Below are 23,568 nucleotides of genomic sequence, written 5' to 3'. Positions count from 1 at the left end.
GAGAAAGCAGCAAGGTTCTGAAGCTGATAGGCTGGGATTTCATTATGCTGGTTCTTATTAATGAAGTTTTAAAACTGCAACATTGACAACACAAAAAATGCCTGATTTGTGCTTTTGCTAATAGAAACATGTCCCCCACTGACATTTTAAATAGCTTTCTAAATCTATTTACAGTTGCTTCCCATAAGCCCATAAACATAATTTCAGGTAAAGAGTGATAGATAGTTGAGTAGCTGAACAAAGAGCTTGGTGCTTTTTATTATCTTTTTAGAAACAAAGCCCGATGCTCTACCAAACAGAAAACTCTGACGTATTTTAGCATATTATGTGATCGATGCCATAAACCTCTTCCATAACATTGTAAAAAGTTTTACTCTATCGTTTTCATTTTGTCATTCCTTTATTTGTTTTGATAAATTGCTCAGAATTATACTCCAGATAAGTCGGCTTGTAGCTCTTTACTACACTTACTTTCTGGTTCGTCAGTTTGATATGAAGATTTTCAGGTAAATTCACTTATACCAGTTCCAGAGGAAATAAAGCCCTGAAAAACAGAATTGTTTTACCTAACAATTGTGTATTTGTTTTTTCAAACCTATGAGTTGTGCTGCATTCTTTTTGAACTCTGGAATTTGATTATTTCAAGTTTTCACTTGAAAATATATGTAAAAAAATTTGTTCGGTATCCACTGAACATAGCAAAAATTTAAGATATAAATTATTGACTAACACTTCTCACTGTTTTTCAGTAAACCAGCAGCACAAATAGCGCTGTACAAATGTTATTTATGAATACATTATTTTAATTTTTGACTGTATAAAAAGGAAATAGTTTGTTTTTCTTTTGTATTTCTACTATTGTTATATTTACAACATTTGCCAAACTACACTATTTTTCCAGCTTGCAACTGGAGCTCACTCTACTCTGATGTGTTGTCGTTCCCAGATTGGAGCGCTGTGACTTCAGAGAAGATCCAAGTCAGCATAAATTTTTTAGAAAGTTATTAGATCGTGACTTAAGACACAATTTGTTCACAAGCAAAACAACAGAGCCTGGGTGTCTGAGACTTGACTAAAACATGGCACTTAGCTTGTTGTAATCTCTAGTGTTTTAATGAATCCCCTGTTTGTTGTATTTGATGCAAGTATTACATCTTCTGCTTGACTCCTCAGCACTTTTTAAAATTGTGAAACAGATATCAAAGTGTCAAAAGTTGGAAATGAATGTGAAACTTCCTTGGAGGTTTCTCAGGTGTGTCCCACAGGGGCGTCCGTCCGTCCGTCCGTTCATATGTACGGGGACTTCCCCCAGATCAGAGCAAGGAGAAAAGAATAAATCAAGATCTTTGCTTTTTGTCTTAGCTTTTTTTACTTCAACAGACACCATGAGTGCCCACATTACAGTAGACAAGGCCACAATTGTTAATAAAGAATCCATTTAAAGCTTGCATGACTCATCATGAATTAGAGGTCTATTGAACTCTCCTGCTTGGACCCAGGGATATGTCCTTGGGTGACACCTCGTTTAATATTTCATAGTGTGAACACAGTAGATGACTAAGAGCACATGAGGTTTGGAAGCTCTGTGGCACTGAGAGTCATGGCTTATTTTGCTGCCCAGTGTGTATAGGTGGACTTGTACTCTGTGTCAGAGGTGGGTTTCATCATAAGTGGGTGTGCCAACCTAGTATTTATGTAAAAACACACCCTAAAGCTGTTTAGCCATGTCTTCACTGGTTTCTCCGCAACACCACAGACATGTACACACATACAGTGCGTCATTAAAAAGGTATGCGAGCTATTGAGCGAACAAGGATACTCAGCTGTGATGAATGGCTCTACTACCACTTCTAGATGATATCTGGGTGTTTTTTTTTTTTTTATCTGCTCTTGGGCTCTCAACCAAATGATAAGCTGATAGCAAACCCAACTTTAGCTACTTGCTCCAGCTGCATTAACTTGTGCTGGCATGAGTCACTGTGGTCAGAGTAGATAAGTCAAAGTGGTACACTGAGATAAGAAATGTGATTATCCTATACCGCTGCAGAAAATAGCTTAGGTAGGGAGCAGGTTGGAGTTCTGCATGTACCCTCAAACACAATGTGTCACAGGGTGAAACAGACTTGTTTTTCTTAACTGTGTCCAATTTGTTTTACAGTTTTTGAGATTTGCTCCTCAGTTTGTACTCTTGTGTTGGCACTCAGCATTTTGAATGTTTACCTCAAACTCAAGGGAGCAAGTCCCTTTTGTGTATTCTTATCCACACGGTCCAAGGGTATTACTCATTAAAAAAGAGCTGCTTATGCTCAGTGTGACTGTGTTGCTAACAGCTGCTACAGTCTCTTTCCCTCTCTGTGTGTGCTTTAGAAGTGCTGACTTCCGCTTCTCTCTTGTTCATCCCTTTTTTGTTGTGCCACTCCTGGGATGCTGAGCCTAAAGAGATAGATATTTTGCATATCAGAATATGTGAAATGAGTGCCCTCAGTTCTATATTGGATAAGAAGATTAAAATTAGGAATACAAAATGACACAAACAGTTTATGTCTGCTAAAATTGATTTTAATGTGCACATGGTTTGCGTCTGCAGTCAAATTATTGGCATGAATTTCACAAAATGGTGTATTTAACTGACTATCTGGAGAAAGTGATCATACATTAAACAACTTCCCATATTTAGAAAAGTAAGAATTAGGTGAACACGTTTGAATTTGTTTGAGATCAACTCTGAGAGGAACACCTTAATATGAGCAAGTTTCAAATATCAGGTTGTTGATTTGTAGAACATTTGAAGAATTCATAGATGGTTCAGATACTTTATTTTCTATCCATCTTGTGTGTTTAATAATCAGTAGCATTTGCAGCATGATAATGCTGCCACCTCTATGTTTGAGAGTATGTACAATCTTCCTAAATAGAAAAAAAAGTTAACTTTGACTTCTCTAAATATAGTACCTCTATTATCATCGTATCCAAACAGCTAAATCTATATTTTGTCTTACCATAACAGTTTTCTCTATAAGTCATTTGGCTTATCCACACACTCCACAATAAATTTCAGTGTAACTTAAAGAGTTGCATTTGGAGCAGTTTTTTTTTTCCTTGGCTGAAACCTTCTCAGACTACGGTCATATAAACCTTGCCTGATTGAGGAGAGTAAGACAGGTGCTCCAGAATGTTCCACTTTGTTGTAAACTTGGGCCGTCTTAGTTCCAAATTTCTTTTATCTTGGAACATTTTCTTTCATTTGAGATTTATGGTTGAATAGATGGTTAAAACTTCAAACAAGTCAAAAATGGAGGAGATGTCAAAGTAAGGCTTTTAAACCTAACAAACTGTATCGACCTTTAAGCATGGTGGTGGGGACATCATGGTGATGGGCCAGTGGCACTAGTGGATATTTAAAAACATGAATATAAATTTAAAGAAGAACTTTTTTAAATGTGTCTCAAAATTCTACAACTTTTCCAATCACATACGTTGATGGTTGAAACTTGGATACAATTCGGTGTTTCAACAGAGCAGTGAGCCTATTTGCATTTTCAAACCTGTGTTGCCAAGTATGCATCAGGTAACATTAAATTCTGGCTAATCTTGGGCTCAACCCTTAATTGATATAATTAATTTTTGTAAGGATGTATTTGTGCCAGTATGTAAAAAAGAAGTTATATTTGTATGCTATATTATTATTCTACCCTGGAAGAAGAATGGTTATAATAAATCATTAAAGTTAAAAATTAATTAACATGACATTCACAACCTTGATGAGTGGATGCAACCCTCTCACCAAAATTGCACATTAAAAGAGTTTCTTCATACATATTTATACAAGATTAAGCTTTGTAGTTATTATTTCAGTGCCGTCCATCTCAGCACACACATTAACCTCAATGGGGGAAAGGGAGACCTATCCAGAAAGTGCTGGTTAGTTTAATTTGCTTGCACAATCACTAAGGATACTTCAGTGTGTTAGACTGCTTTGCCCTTGTCTGAGACCTCCAGCTGAACCCACTGTCTTAGCACGATACAGTGACCAGAGAAGACCCCTGTGGAAGAGAGGAGTTCAAACAGAGGTAAGGAGTCACAAATATGTGCCCCAACAGTGCTTTTAAGTACTGATCTCAAAATGTTCTATAGTTGTAGGTTTTCTGATATCTTCAGTAAAATAATAATAATAAAAATATATTTTTCAGTAAGCATGTGTCAACCACATGGCTGTGTGATCCATACTTCTTAACTTAAGCCCAAAGGGTGCCTATCAAAGGCTTTAAGAGTAGACTCCCCCAAAGAACACCACACGATAGATGAGCTTTTGAAGGTAAAGTGTCAGACACACTGACTGTAAAAACTGCGTTGTATAGTTAAGATTTAAACCATTGCAGTGCTAATCCTTTAATCTCAACATTATGCTCTAAATAAGAAAGAAATGCTATGGTCTATTATATCTAAAAGCGCTGAGATGAATGCATTCAAATAAAAAGCAAACTTAAAGCAGCAGTGCTGTCAAGGATAGGCCATCTCTCAGTCCTTTTCAGCTGTTGTCTTGTCAAGAAGGCTCTCACAGGAACAAGATAAATTTAATTACACGTAAACAAAACTGACAGTTGCAACGTGAAATGCAGACACCCAGCATGGAGGGCCTAGAATTCACTTAAGCTGCGTTTTTCTTGTTGTATAATCACACGCATCTCACAGGCTCGTCAGAATTCAGATTTCATTCTTATGACAGCTGTTCTCAGTTTGAAACAGCAGCAGATGTAAACATGGCAGGTTATGTGAATGTTTTTTTGGAACGAACAAGCATATTTTTAAGGAATAATGGTAGACCATAACCTAATTTTATCATAGACTCATTTTAAAGTACAACCTCTGAACCTTACTTGACAGGCATGCACAAATATAAAGCAACTTGGAACTTTCTTTCTATGACCCTGCCAAGTGCTGTTATTATAATATGTTGTGCTGGATATTTAAAGTGACTCTATCACCATGGAGCAAGAATATGTTGACTAAACATCACAGACAAAAGCATATCCTACTACTCTTTTTTTTCCTGGCAGTAAAAACAAAGACAGGATTTTCCACAAAACACCCTCTTCTCCTGCAGTGACTTGATACATTTGATCATATTAATCCTGTGTTATATAAGCAGCTACAGATAATCAACACAGCACCAAAATAAAACAGAAACTTCTCAGCTATTGCTTTCCTGCTGCTCCTGACATAAGAGCTACACTCTGTGGATGCCTGGGTCATCTCACTCTGCCAAGTCCGTCCAAATCTTGTTTCCCTGAGATTGAGGGAAGAGGGACAATGGCAAAGCAAACTGTGGCTATTTTCTACCTGGAGAGCTGGTGACAGCGAGCCTGTTTTGTCTTTGTCACGCAGATATAGGCTGCAAGTCAGCACGGTCAGAACGGAGCCAGAAGAGGCTCAGTCACCCATCCTCTGTTCCCCCAATTTTCTCCTCTTCATATAGTTTTTCTCTCTCTGTGTGTGTTTGTCAGTGGGAAACTTGTGTTTGCAGTAATACTCAATGTACAAAATTTTATGAAATGTGTGCACCATTAAAGTCCAGAAATTATATGATTTATTCTCTTTGACTGTAACATTTTCTCTTATTAATTGTTTATTTACTTATTTTTTCATCTTAATAAGACAGAATGTCTGGCAGGCAGCTAGCTCAGCTGTGACCAGTCAACTTCAATCAAATCTCAGAGAGGGAGTAACACACTCTGACACAACAGTGTATTTGTGTTTCAGCAATATTCTCTTTAATTGTAATTCACTTTGAGTAGCTTTAGTCTGATTCCCTGACAATGTCAAATGAATCTTGTTATTATGAAGTCAGCTCTATTTTTCAGTAATTAAAGGGCAAAAATGATACAGTGATGCTTTCAGGGTGCATTCTATAGAGAAAATGCAGTTGACATTTTCCAAACCAAGCTATAAATAAAAATCAGCCCTTTTGTTATCTTGTTCATGAGAAGGGAACAACCCCATATCTAATTCAGCAAACTATGTAACACTCACCTCATGAGATCATGATGAGATTCAAATTATAATGTACTTCTATGATTTAAGGAACACAATACTCATTTTTAGACTTTGAATAATTAAAATTTAAAGTGGCTCAAATCATAGACTGCAAGGAGTTTGTTTTCCTTCTATGATTATCTTGCGTCACCTAGTGGCTTTTACAGGGCGGTGCACCTCACAGTCACCATCTTTGCCAGTGCATTAACATGCAGGTGCAACTTAGTAACTTAGAATATCAGTCAAGTGTTAATTTAAATCTTTTTATATGCCTAATTTATGGTGTGCGCAATCAGAGGGATGACTGTTGGCTTGACATTTCTCCAAAGAAAATAAATCCAATAGCCTTAAACCCAAATAAATTTAAATGTCAATTTCAACTGGATTAAAGATTTCTGAATCAGCTAAATGCATATTTTTGTGTATATATATATATATATTTGAACACTAAGGTTTATTGATGCACATCTGCTGTAGTCACTGCCTTTTCTGTAATTCTGAAAAGTTGTAGAGTTGAAAGGAATTGATTTCAAATTATTTAAATATAATCAGAACAGTTTTGTGATCCATGTTGCAATTAGAATTAATGTATTATGTGTCTTAACCCCAGTTCTAGTTTGTATTTGTAGCTCAACCAGTTTTACAGTTTTTGTGGCGCATTTGTTTTAACTACCAACATGACATTTACGTAACTTGGCTGTGGAACCATTGATACCGAGAAACCGTTTACCCTCGGAGTCTTTTACAGTAACCCCACAACTTCTCAAGCAAAGATGGCGGCTTCCATAATTGAGACATGCCATGTAGCATGCAGCGCAAATAGGACTCCAAATGTTGTTTCTTGGGGTCGGGGAGGGACTGTGGCTTTCGGGACGTGCAATTCAGTGGCCTTGTACGAACCAAAGGTGATAAAATCTGTAAAACATGTCAGTAGTTTAGTTGTTTTCTCGCTGCTGAGTGCTAATGCTAACATTATTCGTGTGGAGTGTTTGTTTAAAACGCCGAAAAACATTTGGGTTAACATGAATAGTTTGAATTTCAGGAAAGAAGAGTTGTCGCTTTGCTGAATGGACACAAAGGGAGAGTAAATGCAGTCAAGTGGGTTCACAAGAAAGACAATGGTGAGTGTAGAGACGTTTTTTAAATATATATATATATACAGTATATATTATTATTATTATTATTATTAAGCACATTGAACATTTGTACAAAACCATGAGGTGTGTGTAGAGTGCGGGGAAGTAAAGTTAGCATGCAAACTCAATAGAGAAACATTATTTGAAAAATGTAAACAAATTTGACAGGGATGTGTCAATACTTGCTTGTCATCATGTAATGGCCAGGATAATCTTCAATGCATTAGCAATAATTGACAGTTATACATTTTTTTATCAGCGTGTTTCTTTACCACTTCATTATCTAACTTAAATTTACTGGTTTGTGTGAAAATCTATTTCTATGAAAGCTCTCTCAGGTCCAACTTTGTGTGGAATTCCTAGGTAGTGATAACCGTGGGTAATAACATCAGGTTTACACAAACAAACAACTAAATAAATAAAACCTATAACTATAGTTTCACTAGCAAGAAAACCAAATCAACGACATCAAAAAGGGGTGAATATTAAACATTTTCTGTTAAAGTAAATTCATTTTGGTGTAGCAAGCAATATATTTGAATCTTTTGGTAGGTTACGCCACCTGCTGTTACAAATGGAAAACGGCATGCGGCCACCTCTCCGCATCAGTTTCCACATCAATGTTTCTAAAAGTGACGCTTTTTCGATGTACGCTTCTCTTGATTAATTTCTTACATATCAAATGGTCTTCTGTGTGGTGTGATGACTACTAGAAAGTCAACAACTGAGGCTGCAAAAATGTTAACTTATTACAATCCATTCAGACATACAGTACCTTAGCCGTTTTTTTTTTTCAAATTATATTGACATTTAACACACTTTTTAAGGCATATAAACTTGCCTATTTTTGGACAAGTTTAGCAAAGAATGGCCTGTACTAAGGATTTAAATAAAAAAATCTATGTTGGTATACCATGAGGGACTCAAAGTTGTTTGGAAATGATCTTGACGTCATTCCTTGATTGATGAACAGCTATGTCTGTAAGGTCATTGGTGATGTCTTTCTGTGTTGATGTTGTGCCAGAACACACATAAATACCAAAAAACTGCCAGAGCATCTTCTTTATGTGGATACTCACACTTACTGTTGACCACTTAATCAATGCATTTGCTAAGCTATCATACATTAATAAACTATTGAGTTTATTAGGGAACCACTTACTTGTTGAAGTTTTTTATTATAGTTTTTTTTGTTGTTGTAATTTTAGCTATAGTTGAAAATAGGCAGAAGCAAAACTTCATTCCCTGGCTAAAGTGACCGTGAAACACAATACAGCAAGTTTTACAACGAGTTCAGCAGTTTTATTTTTAAAGCAATAACTTGATCACACATTGGAGTTGTTATTAATTCAACTGCATAACATTTTATACAAGTTGCAAAGACAGTAAAACACTCTTACACTCCCTGCTTTTGTGTCATGAAACAGTTTGGGTATAATAGATTATGGCAGATTCAGATGGTTCACATTTAGGTTTTATTTACTTTAGAGGCTGATTTTTTTCTAAGAATCTTTTTTTTAATTTTATATTTCAAAAAAGGTTCATTTTCTTTTCACCATAATTGAGAATATTACACCCACTTCGCTACTTCCTTGTGGAACATTTAATTATGTTTGTATTAATGTGTTTCTACAATTTAGGTCCTCTCACTGACCTCACCTAATATTTGCATTTAGATTTAAGAAGTCCTCTTTGCTGTCATAATGTCATGTATGAATTTATTTATTTATTCAATTATTTGTTGTTTTTTTGTAAGGTGACCCTTTGTTTTCCAACTGGGCTTTCTAAAAATGTTTTATGTACAAGGCTCCATACTCTTTATTGAACCAGTTTGTCGATAACGAGTTGTAAGTTAATTCCGTTATGTTGATTTTATTGTCGCAGCATCAGAGCGTCATGTCGTCTCAGGAGGTTCAGACAATCGGATCATCCTCTGGGAAGCTCAACCTGGGAAGGTAAACTGCCTACATTTCAACTTTTCTGAGTCTTAGGTGGCTTCAGTTTCAGCTAATTAGAAAAAAAAAAATTCTGTGTTTATCTGAGTGTTGTGCTGTGAAAATGATATTTTTATGGTACACATTGTAATTTTAGTGATGAAAAATAGAAGCCTTGAATACAAATGTTTTGTGTAATGCCATAGTTCGTCCAGTCAGTGGAGTGTAAGGGCCACACTGGTCCTGTCAATGCTGTGGATGCCGTCTACCTGGAGGACTCTAAGATCCTCATTGCCTCTTCTTCGTCCGATTCCACAGTGAGATTATGGCTCTGCAGTGACGACAAAGAAGGTAGTAAACAAGTAAAACAGACATGGAAAGCATTTGGAAATTATTTATCACCATCTCTAAAAAAAAGGAAGTTAACAGTGATGTGTGTATTTTCGTGAGCCTCACTACTTTTTTCTTTTAATACACTCCCTCTAAATTGTTCACATCTGTATTTCACTACTTAACAGAAAGTGGAGAAATAACTGTTTCTCATAAAGGGGCATTATATGTTATTTTTCTCAAGTGTGCTATTATGAAACCTCTGCTGAGGAAAACAACTCAGATCCATCGGTAATCAATGTTTACAGACCAGTTTTTAACTTCCACTTTTCTTGGTAAAAGGCTTGAATTGTTTCAAATGACAATTCACTTTACAGTATTGAATTACAAACCAGTTTTGTCTCCAAGCAGAATCATTGAAGAGAAATGGCTCCAGTTAAAATCATCAAACATCACAGAGTCAGCAGTGACTCATAAAGAGCTCCTAGTTCCTATTTCAGTTCTGTTTGATCTTATTGCTGCATTCGACACTTTCTAATTTGATGGCTTCATACTTCAACAGCTTTAACAGGTTAAGTTTTTAACTGCTTTTTATCTTACCTTGGATAAGAGTTTCTATGTTTCAGCTGGTAGTCTGCAGTTTGTAGTCTGCAGAAGGATAAAGCTAAGATTGCAATTTGGGTCATTTTTTGTTTGTTTTTTGTTACTGTTACTCTGAGCCATGTTATCTATTCCCTATTGGTGTTACTGCAGAAATTTATCTTAACTCTCATAGGTTTACAGTGGCTGATAGAATTACTGTTACTCTAGGGGAAGGTTTCTATCAGAACTTAAAGTAAATTCATCCTTTGAATGGGGAAGCATAAGTAATATTCATTTGATGCCCACTATCTTTGGACAATGCTCCCTGCTTTAAATTTGGTACCGTTTCTGGATTCAGAACTCCACCGAAAATGTTAGTATTTCTGCAGGTAGTGGGTCAGTTATTACAATAGTTTCTTTCTTTGTTGTGGTCTAATTTCTGAGTTTATGTACTCTTCTCCTTACCCATATCTTCAACATGGTTCATATTAGGCTTGAGCCACTATGAAATGCTCACATTATGCTGTGGTTTTGTGGTATAAAACAAAAGAAACAAACAAAAACAAACACAAAAAAGGGATCTAGCTGATTTCCATTTAAACCAGAAAAGCAATTATTACTACTGCTGAAATGACATAAAACTCAATATTTTAAATTATAATAATGTTGTAAAAACATTTGTTTATTATATTAATTTTATACTTAGGCTTAGAAAAGCAGGACACATTTTGGTAGACATCCATTTTCTATACCTTAATTCTTGCAGGTTCAGTGGGAGCGGGGAGGATATGATTCCAAGCAACCAAATGTTTCTTTGTTGTTCAAAAGGGAATAGTTAGGATCCTTTTCTTGGCCAGCTAACCAGCAGTGAGCAGCAATAGGTGGAGTAGGGGCATGTTAAACCATAGAGATGTTGTGATGGAAAATTTTTATCAGTTTGAACTGTAGCTGTTTTTTTTTTTTTATCTCTACCTTCTTAATATTAAGCGGACCATGAAGAGTTTATTTATGGCTTATTTGAATTGCAACACTGTAAAATGCTATTAATGATATTTTGTGTTTGGTTTGTAGCTCATTGTTCTCTCTGTACCTTATGACTAAAGTAGATATCAGTTTCACTACGTGCAAAACATTCTTCTTGTCTGGGCTGATTCAATCTGTTATTAAGCGTGTGTCGTTTAAATGTTTTTCCTTCTTTATAAAATATTGATTGAACAAATATTCTATGCTAGATTTTATTTCAGTGGTCAGTTGATTTTAGGGGGTCAAACTGAAAAATACAATTCCAGTGATTCCTATGTGGTTTTGACGGAAATATGTTTTGACACCTTGGTGTCAGTGGAGCTTCAAGTTATCGCCTTCATCTCCTTTACCTCTTTTCAAGTTGTCTGGGATTTGAGTTTCCTTTTCCTGAGTGTTTTTTTTTTTGGCTGCCTGTCACTGCAAAAGGACACAAGTGAAGCTCTACCGTCTTTAGAGGCATCTCTGAAAACTGGAAATAAGTTTAGCTTGAATTTCTTTCTCCAATGTAAATATTACATTATCTAGTTTGCTCTTTTTATGCATCAGGTGAAAACATACTTAAAATAGACATTATAAGTCTTTTTGAGGCCTTCAATCCATTTGTTTACAATTGTGTGACTGTGTCGCTGCAGCACATCTGAAAATGTTTCCATGTGGATGTCTCCTCAGTTGAGTGCCTCCATAATGTATCATTTGGAAGCAGTTTCATGATGGATGTCTCTCTAGCTCTGTTGCCCGGCGCTGGAGGTAAGCACAAGCTGCTCTTTCAACATCCTTTAAGTTGCACACACATTTTTCCTTTTACATCATTCTTCCACTGCCTCTGCATATTAAAACTGATATTCTGATATTAAGCCCATGGTTTGTGTGTTTTGTCTTTATGTGCATCTCTAGTTCCCATTCTGGCCTGTGGAGGTGATGACTCTCGGGTGCATCTGTATGTGCAGGAGAGCGGTCAGGTAAGCTAGCCTCACTACTCCCCCAGGGGTAGGTTGTTCATGAATCCTAATTGTTTAATCTGAGCTTCTGAGGCTTGAAGGCAACTACTGACTCCGTGAAATGGCTCCCTTGCAGCTGCAGAAAGCCATGTCACTGCAAGGGCATGAAGACTGGGTTCGTGGAGTGAAATGGGCATGTAGGGGTGAGTTTGTCTGGTAAGATGCAATCAGCACACTGTAAACTTGAAAGCCAGTTTCTGTTGCCTCATTGGCAGATTCAAGGAAAGAAGAATTACATGTGTTTATATGCTTCTGAAGTATTCATTATGACTGGTAAAATACAGGAAAAACAGCTGTCGCTTTAACTAACAAGCGTAAGACATCAAGAACTTCTAGTTCTGCACTTGCATTGTAACCTTTATCCTTACCTTTATTAGTTGCAATCCTTGATAAAGAATTGTAATAATCAGATGTATTATTTTCAAGTGTTATCTTATCTATCAAAGTATTGAATGAACAAAAAAAAACAGACTGAGATGATGTATTTATATTTGGACTGGTGTGGTGGGATTAATGGTGTAGTTCCAAAAATAATAAATTGAAATAGGATTATTCTTTAACTGCCTTATTTATTTATTTATTTGTTTTGTTTTTTGCCCCATGTAGCTTTGTCATCAGATAATTGGTGGCTCTACTGGCCTTAGGTGAAGGTTACAACCTGATACACTGGGCTGTTCATCAGCAGCAGTGGCAGAAAAAGAAAATCCTTACTTTATTATTAGGATTCAGTAGGTCACTGTCACAAAAATATAGTTTTTAGAATGATGAAGGTGCTTTCTCAACTGTTTTTAAGCCAAGAATAAACATAAGCTCTCTCGTCACAATTATATGTGGTTTTGGCAGACTTTCAGTCAGAAACCAAAACAAATGATAGTTTGTGTTGTCAAGTGTCATTGCTTTTATTGACCTAATAGCTTGACATCTTTCTCAAACAAGGAATTTATAGCATTATGATAATATGTCTGTCTTTTTTGGCACGTATGAAACTGGACTAGTCACCACAGAAAAAAGCTGACATGCATTATGTATAAAGACAGGGACATTCAGCAGAAAACCAGCATGGGCTTAGTCTGCCACATGTCTGTGTGTTGGTTTGTAGTCCTGCTGTCTTATTGGCTACATCACAGTTAGATGCTAACCTCTCATTGATCCCTGATGGAGCAGCTGTTAAATTCTCTGGACATGATACCTTGGGGTATGATGATAATTATAACCAGAAAATTAAGGCTAGGTCCCTCTTTGTCCAACATTTAACAGCATAATCAGAATCATCTTTAATTTAAGCTGAATTCTAATACAGTCTGAGCTCATCTCATTTGTTTAATTTGGCCATCTTTGTCCTTTGCTCCTCTGCTTAATACCCCAACCTTATGCCCATGGCTTTCAAATCAAACTAAGCAAAAATATTTGCAAAGATTTCTCAATACTTATAATGCAGGTTAGAAAAAAATAAGAATACAAAGGAACATATTTAAAACTAACAGTAAAAAAAAAAATCTTCAATACAATTAAGAAGTTGACGTGTAAAACTGCTTTTATAAAAAAATATTTAAAATAGTAAAATAATTCTTTAATGAAGAGAAGAAAAAAAACAATCCATTAAATGTAAACTGTACAAGTTCCAGTATTCACATATCTGTCTGTGTCATTTTGTTTCACATGAGATGTAAAACTTCTGAGGCTAGCCAATTGTTTGTTTACTGGTGGCAAACCATTTTGAAACTGGGGTCCTTTAAGTGAGACAAATGTATTAAGAACTATTAAAAAAATCTTAAAAGACAATACCTTTTCTGGATTTTACAATGATGCCACTTCATTGGCTCTTGATCTAAAACTTTCAGTGCTTAATTGTATAAGGACAACATAGGCTTTAAAACACATTGACTAGTTTGGTCAATCAAATTTGCATCAATTTAGTATTTTCATTGGTCTATTTTTACTTTATGATACAGAATATTTCCATTTCCCCCCTTTTTTGTGTGATTAATAAAACTCAGCTGAGCTCACTCTTAACAGGTCTTGCATTAAAAATGTCATTTACCAAATGACATTTTATGACAACAGTCATAAACATTTATGAAGACTCCTTCATGTTCATTACTGGTGTTATGTTTATGACAGTGTCATGTTAGTCTTCCCCTCATCTATTATATGCATAACATAAAGTAGAGGTTGTGTTGTGTTCCACCTTTAGTGGAGATTTCACAGCAACATATTCAGTGTTAGACCTTGTAACTTTGAGGCTTCTCAGAGAGCAGATTTTCAGGTTTTCTCTCTCCATGTCTCATTCAGGGGACGAGCTGTTATTAGCCAGCTGTTCACAGGACTCTCTCATCAGAGTGTGGAGGCTCTGTGCCAAATCTGGCACAGACACCCACACAGAAGATGATCACACTGTCATCAAAATGAAAGAGGACGTTTTTGAAGTGAAGGACAGAGGTGAATGGGCTAGCCAGACTTGATTACAGAAAAATGTGTTAATTAAGCAAATGAGGAAAGATGATTTTTTTCTTTTTTTTATAGAGAAAGACTTTCATGTTCCCTATAATCAGTACAACATATATTTCTATTTGACTTAATATCAGGGCATGTTTACCTGATATTACTGACATGTTTGTTGTTGTCATTTGGTCGTTTTGTTCTCTTCACAGGAATGGTCTCAAGGTTTGCAGTGTCCCTTGAAACTGTCTTGGCAGGACATGAGAACTGGGTTTATGGAGTCAGCTGGCAGCCCCCTGTCTATAAAGGTAGTCTAAATTAAAAAAGCATTAAGGCTTTTTCAAAGGACACCTGCACAGTATTGAGTAATATTTGAATTTGTCATTATGCAGTTATGGAAAAAAGAAATTAAAGTGGTATGAAAAAATGTTAATCGTTTCTTATTTCTTATTCCATCATATAAAAGATAAGATAGACATTTCTGAAGAAAAAGGAACACTTGAATTTAATTATAGTTTGATGTTGTCCTTATTTAATTTGCCACATCAGAAGTTTTTGTCCAACTTTACATGCAAAATAGAAATGTCTTTTTCAATGCTTATGTTTTTTTTGTTTGTTTGCTGTTCTTTAGACTATGGCTGCCAAACTGAGTCCAGCATAGATGGCAATCACAACAATTAAGATCACATTTTTAATTTTATTTATTTCTATTATTTAAACTGTGTTAAAATGTCACATATAAGAAGTTGAGATTCAAATAATTTGTATTTATTTTATGTTTGAGTGTTTTAGGTTCTGAAATAGAACTGATCAAAGAGTTTACAGATGCTATAAAAGCGGTTCATCCCTTTACGACACTGCAGAATCGGATAGACTCTGTATCATTGTACTCCTTCTCGATTTGTTAACAAATAAAACAAATGTAAACAAATAAAATCCAATTAGGTAACGGTCTTGTTCTTTACTTTTCAACATGTAATAAAAAACATCTAGACATATAAAGTTGTAGAAACCATGTTAGTCTCCAACAACGCACATTTTTAGGATGCTATGAAATTATTGTTGGTTGGTCTTTATAATTTATAATTCCTGATTTGCATAATCTGTTACTCCTGTGACTGGCACAACAAGCTATGTTTTTAGATTTTCTAACATATAGCAAAATAGTTTTATGGGCAGACTGAAATGACATGGTTGGATGAGCAAGAAAACATTCACTCCTTTGAATTTGAACTTGGAGCAAACAACTTGAAAATGGACCTGCAAAAATGGCTTGTGAACACTTGTGAGAGCCCCTGTCCCAATAGTGTACTATGAACAAGATTAGCTGTGAACGTTCATCTTGTAAGCATCTGAGTGTCTTTGTCTCCCCCTGCAGGTGGTGAGCTGCAACAGCCTCTTATTCTACTCTCAGCCTCCATGGACAAAACCATGATCATCTGGGCTCCTGAGGAAGGATCTGGTGTCTGGGTAGAGCAGGTAGGTGTTGACTTTAATAGTATGATGGTTTATGCAGACACACACACACGCACACATCAAATAAATCATTCTCTGCTACCAACACGAGGCTTTCACAACCCAGCTATAGAGCCAACCTTTTTTTCATTCTCTTCTCTGGCCATAGTCCACCTCTCCTGCTTTGTCTCCACTATCTCAGTTCCCATTCTTTCTGACGTTGAGGTGTCAGAAATAGCATTGACAGACAGTGATGAGGAGGAGCTGAGACTTGTGCACTACTGAGCTTAGACATGCTGATGTCGTCCCCTCCGATGTTTAACTCTTTCACCCTTCCACCCCTTCCTTTGCAGCACATTTCCCAAGGCATAAAAGTAGAGGGTGATGAGAAGCTTCTGTTCTAGCTCATTTTTGGTTTTTATTCATTTAATGAATGACAAAACATGTGAGAAAAGCAATCCAACATTTACATATGCTTAAAAATAAAAACACAGAAGGTGAGAGGTTTTGGTCATGGTAGGCAGTTCTGGACAAAAAGACCGTGGATTAGCTGGTTGTTTACAATAATTGGGTTGAAAAGATCAAAGCGAACAAAGCTGGAATGAGGAATTGGCTCTCAATGAATTGCAGGAAAGGAGACTAGACCTTATTGAACTGGATTAAATGATCTCAGGGGGTTGTTTAGAGCTTTTTTAAATGTTCAACAGTCTGTTAAAAGATTAAGCCATTGATTTATTGATTGTTTTGTTTTCTCGTTGCAGTTGACTGATATTGTTTTCTTGGCCCTGAATTAATGCAATTGTAACAGAGGATAGTAACGTCTGAGTTGTTCTGCGCTCTCAGAACGAGAAATAGGATTATGCTTTGGATTCGTATCATGCAGTTTTCTCATAAAATCTAACCAAAGTAGCTGAACTGTAGAGCAGAGCCAGACGTTCTGCACAGGGCTTATTGAGTGTGGAAATGTACGGATAAAGAAGCTGATTTTAGTATTTTCTGAGTTTAAATAAGTGGAGAAAAAAGTGTGGAAAAATTCTCACAAACTCATTGTTTATCCCATTATCTGAATGCCTTGTGTCCTTTCTTTCTACATTGTGTCCTTCCTTCCTTCCTTTGTTCCTAGGTTTTGTAGCGTTCTGTTCACTGTAGAAATCTATGCAATAAATTCACCATGAGCTTTAACATTTTTGATAGTTTAAAAAGAACACAAATGACTAAAAACTCTGGAAAGGTGAGTATAGAAAAGTCAAGAGTGTTTGTTGTGAAATTTCCAAGCTGATTGTTGAGTGTAGATAAATATGCTCATTTCAGCAAAATAAATTACTGAAGTTGCATGCTGTATAATCAGTCAGCAAAGAAAGAATACTTCTAATGCGTCACTGAAAGGCCCAAAGGATCTAGACATCCATGCCCAAGGTAAATAAATATAAACTTCCAACTTTCTGAAATGGGATTAAACAAATGAAACCTAAATATTAAAGTACTGTAGCGGAAGGACATTGAATGAAATGCAAAACAAAAATATGTATCTGTACTTAATAGTTGTATTATTATTATTATTATATGTAAATAAGTTGCTTTTTCTCCAGAACCTTCTTTTTCTTTTATTCCCCAAACTAAGCTGTTAAAACTTTGTCTCCTCCCCGTCCCCCATTTCTCCCTTTCTTTAGCTCTCCTGTTTTTTCTCATTTCAATGGAAACTTCCTCTCTTTGTGCTCCTGCCAGCTGAGGCTGTGCCAGAGTGGAAGCTCAATTTAACACAAGTGTGGATTGGGAGGAAAAAGAGTAGTTCTCGCCCCATCTGGTCCACACCTTTTTTTTTTTTTGTTCCAAAATGCATCATATTCTCAGGTGGTTCAGGACAGCACACGGCCTCTTGCTCAAATATTGGTCCAAAATCCAAAAATAAAATCAAAGATGTGTTCACATATGCACATATCCTGGAGTGTGTCCTTTCAAATGAACACACACAACTGAGTGAACAGAGACCCGATGTGTGATTGCACTCCAGGCTGATGAAGATTCACTGCTTGGTCTATTACTTTTTGGGACCTTTGATCCCTTGGTTTTATTTCCACGGCGATTAGCAAAAAAGTTTAGTTTTCTTTCTCTGAAATGCGGATTGATTAGGGCCTAAAGCCACTGAGAATTTTACATATTTGTCTCTTAAAAAAAGAGGCAGGTATAGGTGAAGGGAGGGAAAAAATTGTAGAAATTTTGTGTAGGAAGTTATTTCGCACACCTGGAGCCTTTATTCTTTCAAATAAATAAATAATCCACAGACCTGGAGTAACCTTTGTGTTATTTGTGTGAAAGTGCATGGCATATGAGTCCTCTTTCAGTCCCTCTTTTTCTGTTTGAGAAACAAGCCCTTTGAAGTGACAGGATCCCTGTCTACAAAGGCAGATTAACCTCTGAAGCTGTGTGACACACAGACACAAGCCTCCATATACAACAAAACCTTTCTAAGAAAACATTTCTACACGTGATTCTAAAAATTAGCCTTGAAGGTGCTTTCATTAATGTAGTTGAAAGATCCTCAACCACACCCGAGACCGAAGTTTTTGGGCGTAGTAGTTTCTGCGGCACTAAATGACCAGCCTTGTTTGTTTTAATTAGTCGATTTTTACAGAGAAGAGCTTCACATCTTCACTGATTAGAGTAATTGGTGGGATCTAAAGGACAGCGGGATTAGCAGTGGGGCGGTCAGAGCTTACCGCTGTGGGGAAAAAAACATCTCGCCACATAGACGCACTGGTAATTAACATTTACGACTGACCACAGAGAGCCACCAAAGGGACTTTTAGTTTGTGTTTAAACGATAACCTTTTCTAAGCCTTATTTCAGATTCAAAAAATGTCGATAACCAACTAAATAAATTTTAACAACGATTTGCAGTAAATGTAATTGATTTAATGGGAAACATTTTCTGCATTATAAGTCTCATTTGAATTCTAAAATGCATATTATTGATATACATTTAGTAATAAGGTTGTGCCATAACATCTTAAATGGGATGTAGGACTAGACTTTGACTAAGCCACTCCAAAACTTACACCTTTTTTGGGTCACTCAGAGGTGAACTGGCTGGTCAATGTTCTGCTGCTTGAGCTGCTTGAGCTTAAGGTCACCAACAGATGGTAGCAAGCAGCCTCAGAGCATCATATCATCATCACCACCATGGGTAACTGTTAGTATGTTGTTTTTTTTCTTTTTCTGAACCACACCTTCCAAAACATAACATTTTACTTCATTAGTCACTCATAGGTTTTGTATGTCATCAATGCATTTTTTTGGTCCACTGACACAAAATTATACTTGTGGGTATTGTCTTTGGCCTCATTTTTTATTTTTGTTGTTGCTGGAACTAGAAAATGTGGCCTAAAGCAAGTGCTTTTGAATTTGTCCAAGAAATAAGTCACTCTTTGTGCTTGGCTATGCAATAACCTGAAGGGTAGATTCGAGAACACTTTGTGGGGCTTTTTCTGCTTGGTTAAGCCTGTTTCATGTTCATCTTAGATCTCTCTCCAGGAGCCATATATACAGTCCTATGCCTGCCGTCCTTGTTGTGCTCCTCTACAGCAACGCCACTGTCCAGCGTAGGCCATGTGTCCATATTGTTCCTCTTCATAAACACGGCAGATGACAGCAGTTTGCCTCTGTGTGTGTGTGTGTGTGGGTGTTTTGTTTTTCATGATTTATAGCCTGCTGTTGTGTGCCGAATTTTAAAATCAATCTGCTTAATGTTGCATCTCTTCCTCTCAATCTCACCATTTATGTCTCTCCCAGGCTACTTCTCCTCCCCCTCTGTTGTCTTTCATCTCCCTCACCAGAGTATCAGGCCATTCAACCTAAAGACATGCCTTTATCGCTGTCATTTGTTCTGCTGTGGTCCAGCATTTTTACAGACATTATTTAGAAGGTCACTGATGACCATGGAGAAGCCTGGATGATTGACGAGGCTGCATCTAATTTTTGTGTTTCTGCTTGTGGCAGTCAAGTATTTTCTTCAGGATAACGTTCATGTTGCAAGGCACAAGTTAATTACAGATTAAGTAGATATTAAGCATTTTGATTTGGGCTCAGAGTGCTGCAAAGGGAATAGTGAACTATTAAATTCTGATGATCCAGTTCTTATCGGTCTTTCCTTTGGCTTTGATGTACCTGTCAGGGTTTAAGGGTCAGAAAAGGGTTTTATTTCTAATGGTTCGGGGTATTAATCCTAGAGGTGTCAAAGACCAAGCCCTTCACAATGCCAACTAAGTGTCTTCCATGAAACTTATACTTTTTGCAGTGAGTAGAGAGAAAATCAGGTCCTTGTGGCCTCAACAAATCTTTATTTTATTGTAAATATTTCAATAAGTTTCAGTGTTTTGTGTTTATTTAATCTAATGTCATATTCCCAAATTGAATCAATATTGTATTGCATATAACAACATTGAAAGAAAAAGGAAGAAAATAATGGAGTTCATATTCCAGTTTGGTAAATTCAACATTTATTTTGTGATTTGGTATTAGTTCTTTCTTGTGGTGAGGAATCTAATTTGATTACTTTAATTAGAAAATAAAATTGAGGTATTGACCTCATTATGCTGCTAAGAGTTTCTTTAGCCTAGAAGCACAGCTAGTCACATTCTTGCATCTGAAAAAAAACAAACAAAAAATAACACTTTGGATATTTTTGTGGGGTAAAACATTTTTTATTGATTTGAACACACATTTTAAAATGCAAGGCATTTTAAGGAGATTCCAGCTACCTTTTGAAAGCGAAACAGACCGTACTGTACTGTAAATATTATTTCAGTACTAGTTTTTTCTTCAATGCCTCATCAACTGCACTGCAATGCCGAGTTTAAAGTGTCTCAATAAATAATATTTGAGATCATTGTTAATGGGAGTAAAAAACAATAAGAGAAAATATTTTTATTGGAAATATTGTATCATAACCGCAGTGATTGTTTGTGATTTTCAGTATTTGTAGTATGATTTAATTTCCCAGTTTCTCTCAACGAATCCAGAAATTGTTAAAACTAGCCTAGTTTTTTGGATCTTTTTTTAACCCAAAAAAAGCAAAACTGCTACTTTCTTATTGTTATTGTTTAACTTTTATTAAAATGTTTTTTTTCTATTTTTTACATAATTTGTTAAAATTGATTATGTCATGTCAGCATGATATTAGACAGACGATCTGTGTAAAAGAATTGAGCTCCTCTGCTTTCTTCCTGCGATCCTACAGTTTAATCTCATTAGATCAGCTGACAGCAGTAGCAGTTTTTGTAACGCTGCTTGTTTTGTTTCTAGGGGAAGGTCATTTAACTGAGAGCCATCCAGCTAACTCTGCTTCTTGAAGGGGTCACATTAGGCCAGGGAATGGTTTGTTAATGTGGATAAATTGCATTAACACTGTCAAACTAAAGGAGATACACTTTACTACCTACCTCTGAAAGCAGTCAAAAGAAATCTCTCACAATCGGGTCATTCACACTGCTGGGATCTTGGTGCCAGATGTGAACAAGGTTGGAGACTACTGATAATTTATCAGTTTCAGTCACTACCTGAATTAAATGCTGAGGGTTCGGAGGCTAAGCCTAGAAAATGGGATTCAGCCTTGTTGACACCAAGATGAAAGTCTTTGCTGCAGTTCTCTTAACAAATAGCCTTAAAATAACTTTTTTTTATCGTCCTTAGAATCTTGCTTATATCGTTCCTAATTTGCCTTATTTTCTTTTTAAAGGAGCTTCAGGACGTTTAGAATAACCTCAGCTAATGACCTCTGGTGACGTCAGGCTTGGAAAATATTCATTTGTCAGTGTAGCTGTTGTTTTTACTTAAATCAAAAAGTGCTCTCTGCCCCTGGTCGTCATTTGAAGCCACAAAGCTGGTTGCATAACTGTCTGTATGAACAAAAGCACGGTGCCTATAATTGGAGAGGTGGTGAAGATCCTAAAATAGTTGTTTTTTATGTTCCGGTATTGTTCTCACTGCAACTGCACTGATTACTTGTGTTTTTAAAGTGAACTAGTTTTTCAGTGGAAATTCAGCCCAGATGGAGAGTTTGTATTGTGTAACTGAGGACGACACTGTGGTCAGAGACGCTCATCCAAATCCATTTTGTATAAAACCGTCAGGGTTCTCAAGCTGTGACATTTTTCATGATTAGTTGTTTCATGTAATATGCTGTGGTGAAATTGCTTTCATTATTTACCAGACAAATCTATTTTTGTTTGGAGGGAAACATGGGGTTTATTCAAGTCTAATAAGTCCCATTTTGTATAATTTCTCATCTGAGTTGTCAGCTTAATCTCATTTGTCCTCTTTTTAATTCCCCTCCTCGCTTCTGTCCACCATCATGAAGTCTGTTAGTTAATGAGACTTTAAGAGAGACTGAAACAACACTTCATCCTTATCTTTTGTTTTCTTTAAATGTCATTGTTCAGAATGTTGAGAAAAACAAACAGTGTACATAGGACTAAAGAGCAGTTTTTAAATTCTTCACCAATAACTGTTTAGAAAATGTTGACATAATTAAATGGGTCACCTTTTTTCCACTTTGACACATGCATGACTTTATTTATTAAATTCTTTTTTTTTGCAAGGCGCATTCACTTGAGTGACCCAGTAACTAAATGTTCTCCACTACCTATTGCTTTGTTTTGTAAATGTGTTGAAAAAGCAGATGACTCAGTGGTTTGATCCACATTTTATCTCACTGTCTCTTCAAAACCAGGTGCGTGTCGGGGAAGTAGGTGGAAACACTCTGGGCTTCTACGGCTGCCAGATGAGTCCGGATGGCTCGATGATTCTGGCCCATGCTTTCCACGGAGCACTACACCTTTGGTGCAAGGATCAGGATAAAGAGGTGACAATCACAACTGTCTAAATACATAACCTTTAAAATGAAATCTTTTAAGGTACTCTGTCACTGATTTGAAAATGTATACTTGGAAAGCAAAAAGAAAAAAAAAACTACCTTCATTTATGAGGGGCTTAGATGTTGCACAGTTTGTCAATTTGTGAGGATCATTGTAATCCTAATCTGTACAATATCACATTCACAAAGGTCTGTTTGGATTGAATGATTAGTATGATATAGAATTCCAATTCCCATGTATACAATTTGGTTTGTTGTATGTATATTTACCTAATGTATATGGTGGCGACATCTTGATAGCAGAATATTATTACAAAGCCTTACTTACCTATTTTGAGGAACATCAAGTCCCATCATGTCTTTGAAGTCTGTGTTTCACTTATGACCAGTCAGATTTTGTACACTTTGACATGAAAGCTTAACTTCTATTACGCCTGGACGGATGAAGTTGGTTTTATCATAATGGCACTTTTTGAATTCCCCATAATTCTTGATCATGTCAGGTTGACAGGAAAGACTAATACTGCATAATATACAGTATGTCACATCCCCCAAGTGGTCGAAGAATTCTTAGCTGAAATAATAATAAAAGGCCAGAATATCAACTTGTTGGTGGATTTAGAATGGTGAGGTGAGTGAATCTTCATCAGTGCAGATAGAGCATCTGCATTGGATGACAGGAAGATTAATTATTGTAAGTGCTGCCTATTTGTAGTTTTCATTGCATCTTTAATTTCTGATGCTTATGGAAACATTTTTTACATCTC

The 23,568-nt window shown here is 36.3% G+C and overlaps 1 protein-coding gene across 1 annotated transcript in view; it reads left to right on the top strand.

Annotated features, from left to right (window-relative positions):
* Positions 1–6,806: 6,806 nt before the first annotated feature.
* elp2 (elongator acetyltransferase complex subunit 2) overlaps positions 6,807–23,568 on the top strand; it is a 33,018-nt gene continuing 16,256 nt past the window's right edge. The window contains exons 1-11 of the mRNA XM_032580309.1: positions 6,807–6,938; positions 7,076–7,154; positions 9,054–9,124; positions 9,310–9,454; positions 11,708–11,785; positions 11,933–11,997; positions 12,113–12,179; positions 14,329–14,475; positions 14,688–14,783; positions 15,854–15,954; positions 22,658–22,789. Of these exons, the coding sequence (XP_032436200.1) occupies positions 6,807–6,938; positions 7,076–7,154; positions 9,054–9,124; positions 9,310–9,454; positions 11,708–11,785; positions 11,933–11,997; positions 12,113–12,179; positions 14,329–14,475; positions 14,688–14,783; positions 15,854–15,954; positions 22,658–22,789 (1,113 nt within the window). The remainder of the gene's footprint in view (positions 6,939–7,075; positions 7,155–9,053; positions 9,125–9,309; positions 9,455–11,707; positions 11,786–11,932; positions 11,998–12,112; positions 12,180–14,328; positions 14,476–14,687; positions 14,784–15,853; positions 15,955–22,657; positions 22,790–23,568) is intronic.

The sequence above is a fragment of the Xiphophorus hellerii genome, chromosome 13 (genome assembly GCF_003331165.1).
Source record: "Xiphophorus hellerii strain 12219 chromosome 13, Xiphophorus_hellerii-4.1, whole genome shotgun sequence".
NCBI lineage: Eukaryota > Metazoa > Chordata > Actinopteri > Cyprinodontiformes > Poeciliidae > Xiphophorus > Xiphophorus hellerii.
Note: the sequence above shows the minus strand (reverse complement) of the source record. Positions and strands in the feature narration are given on the sequence as shown.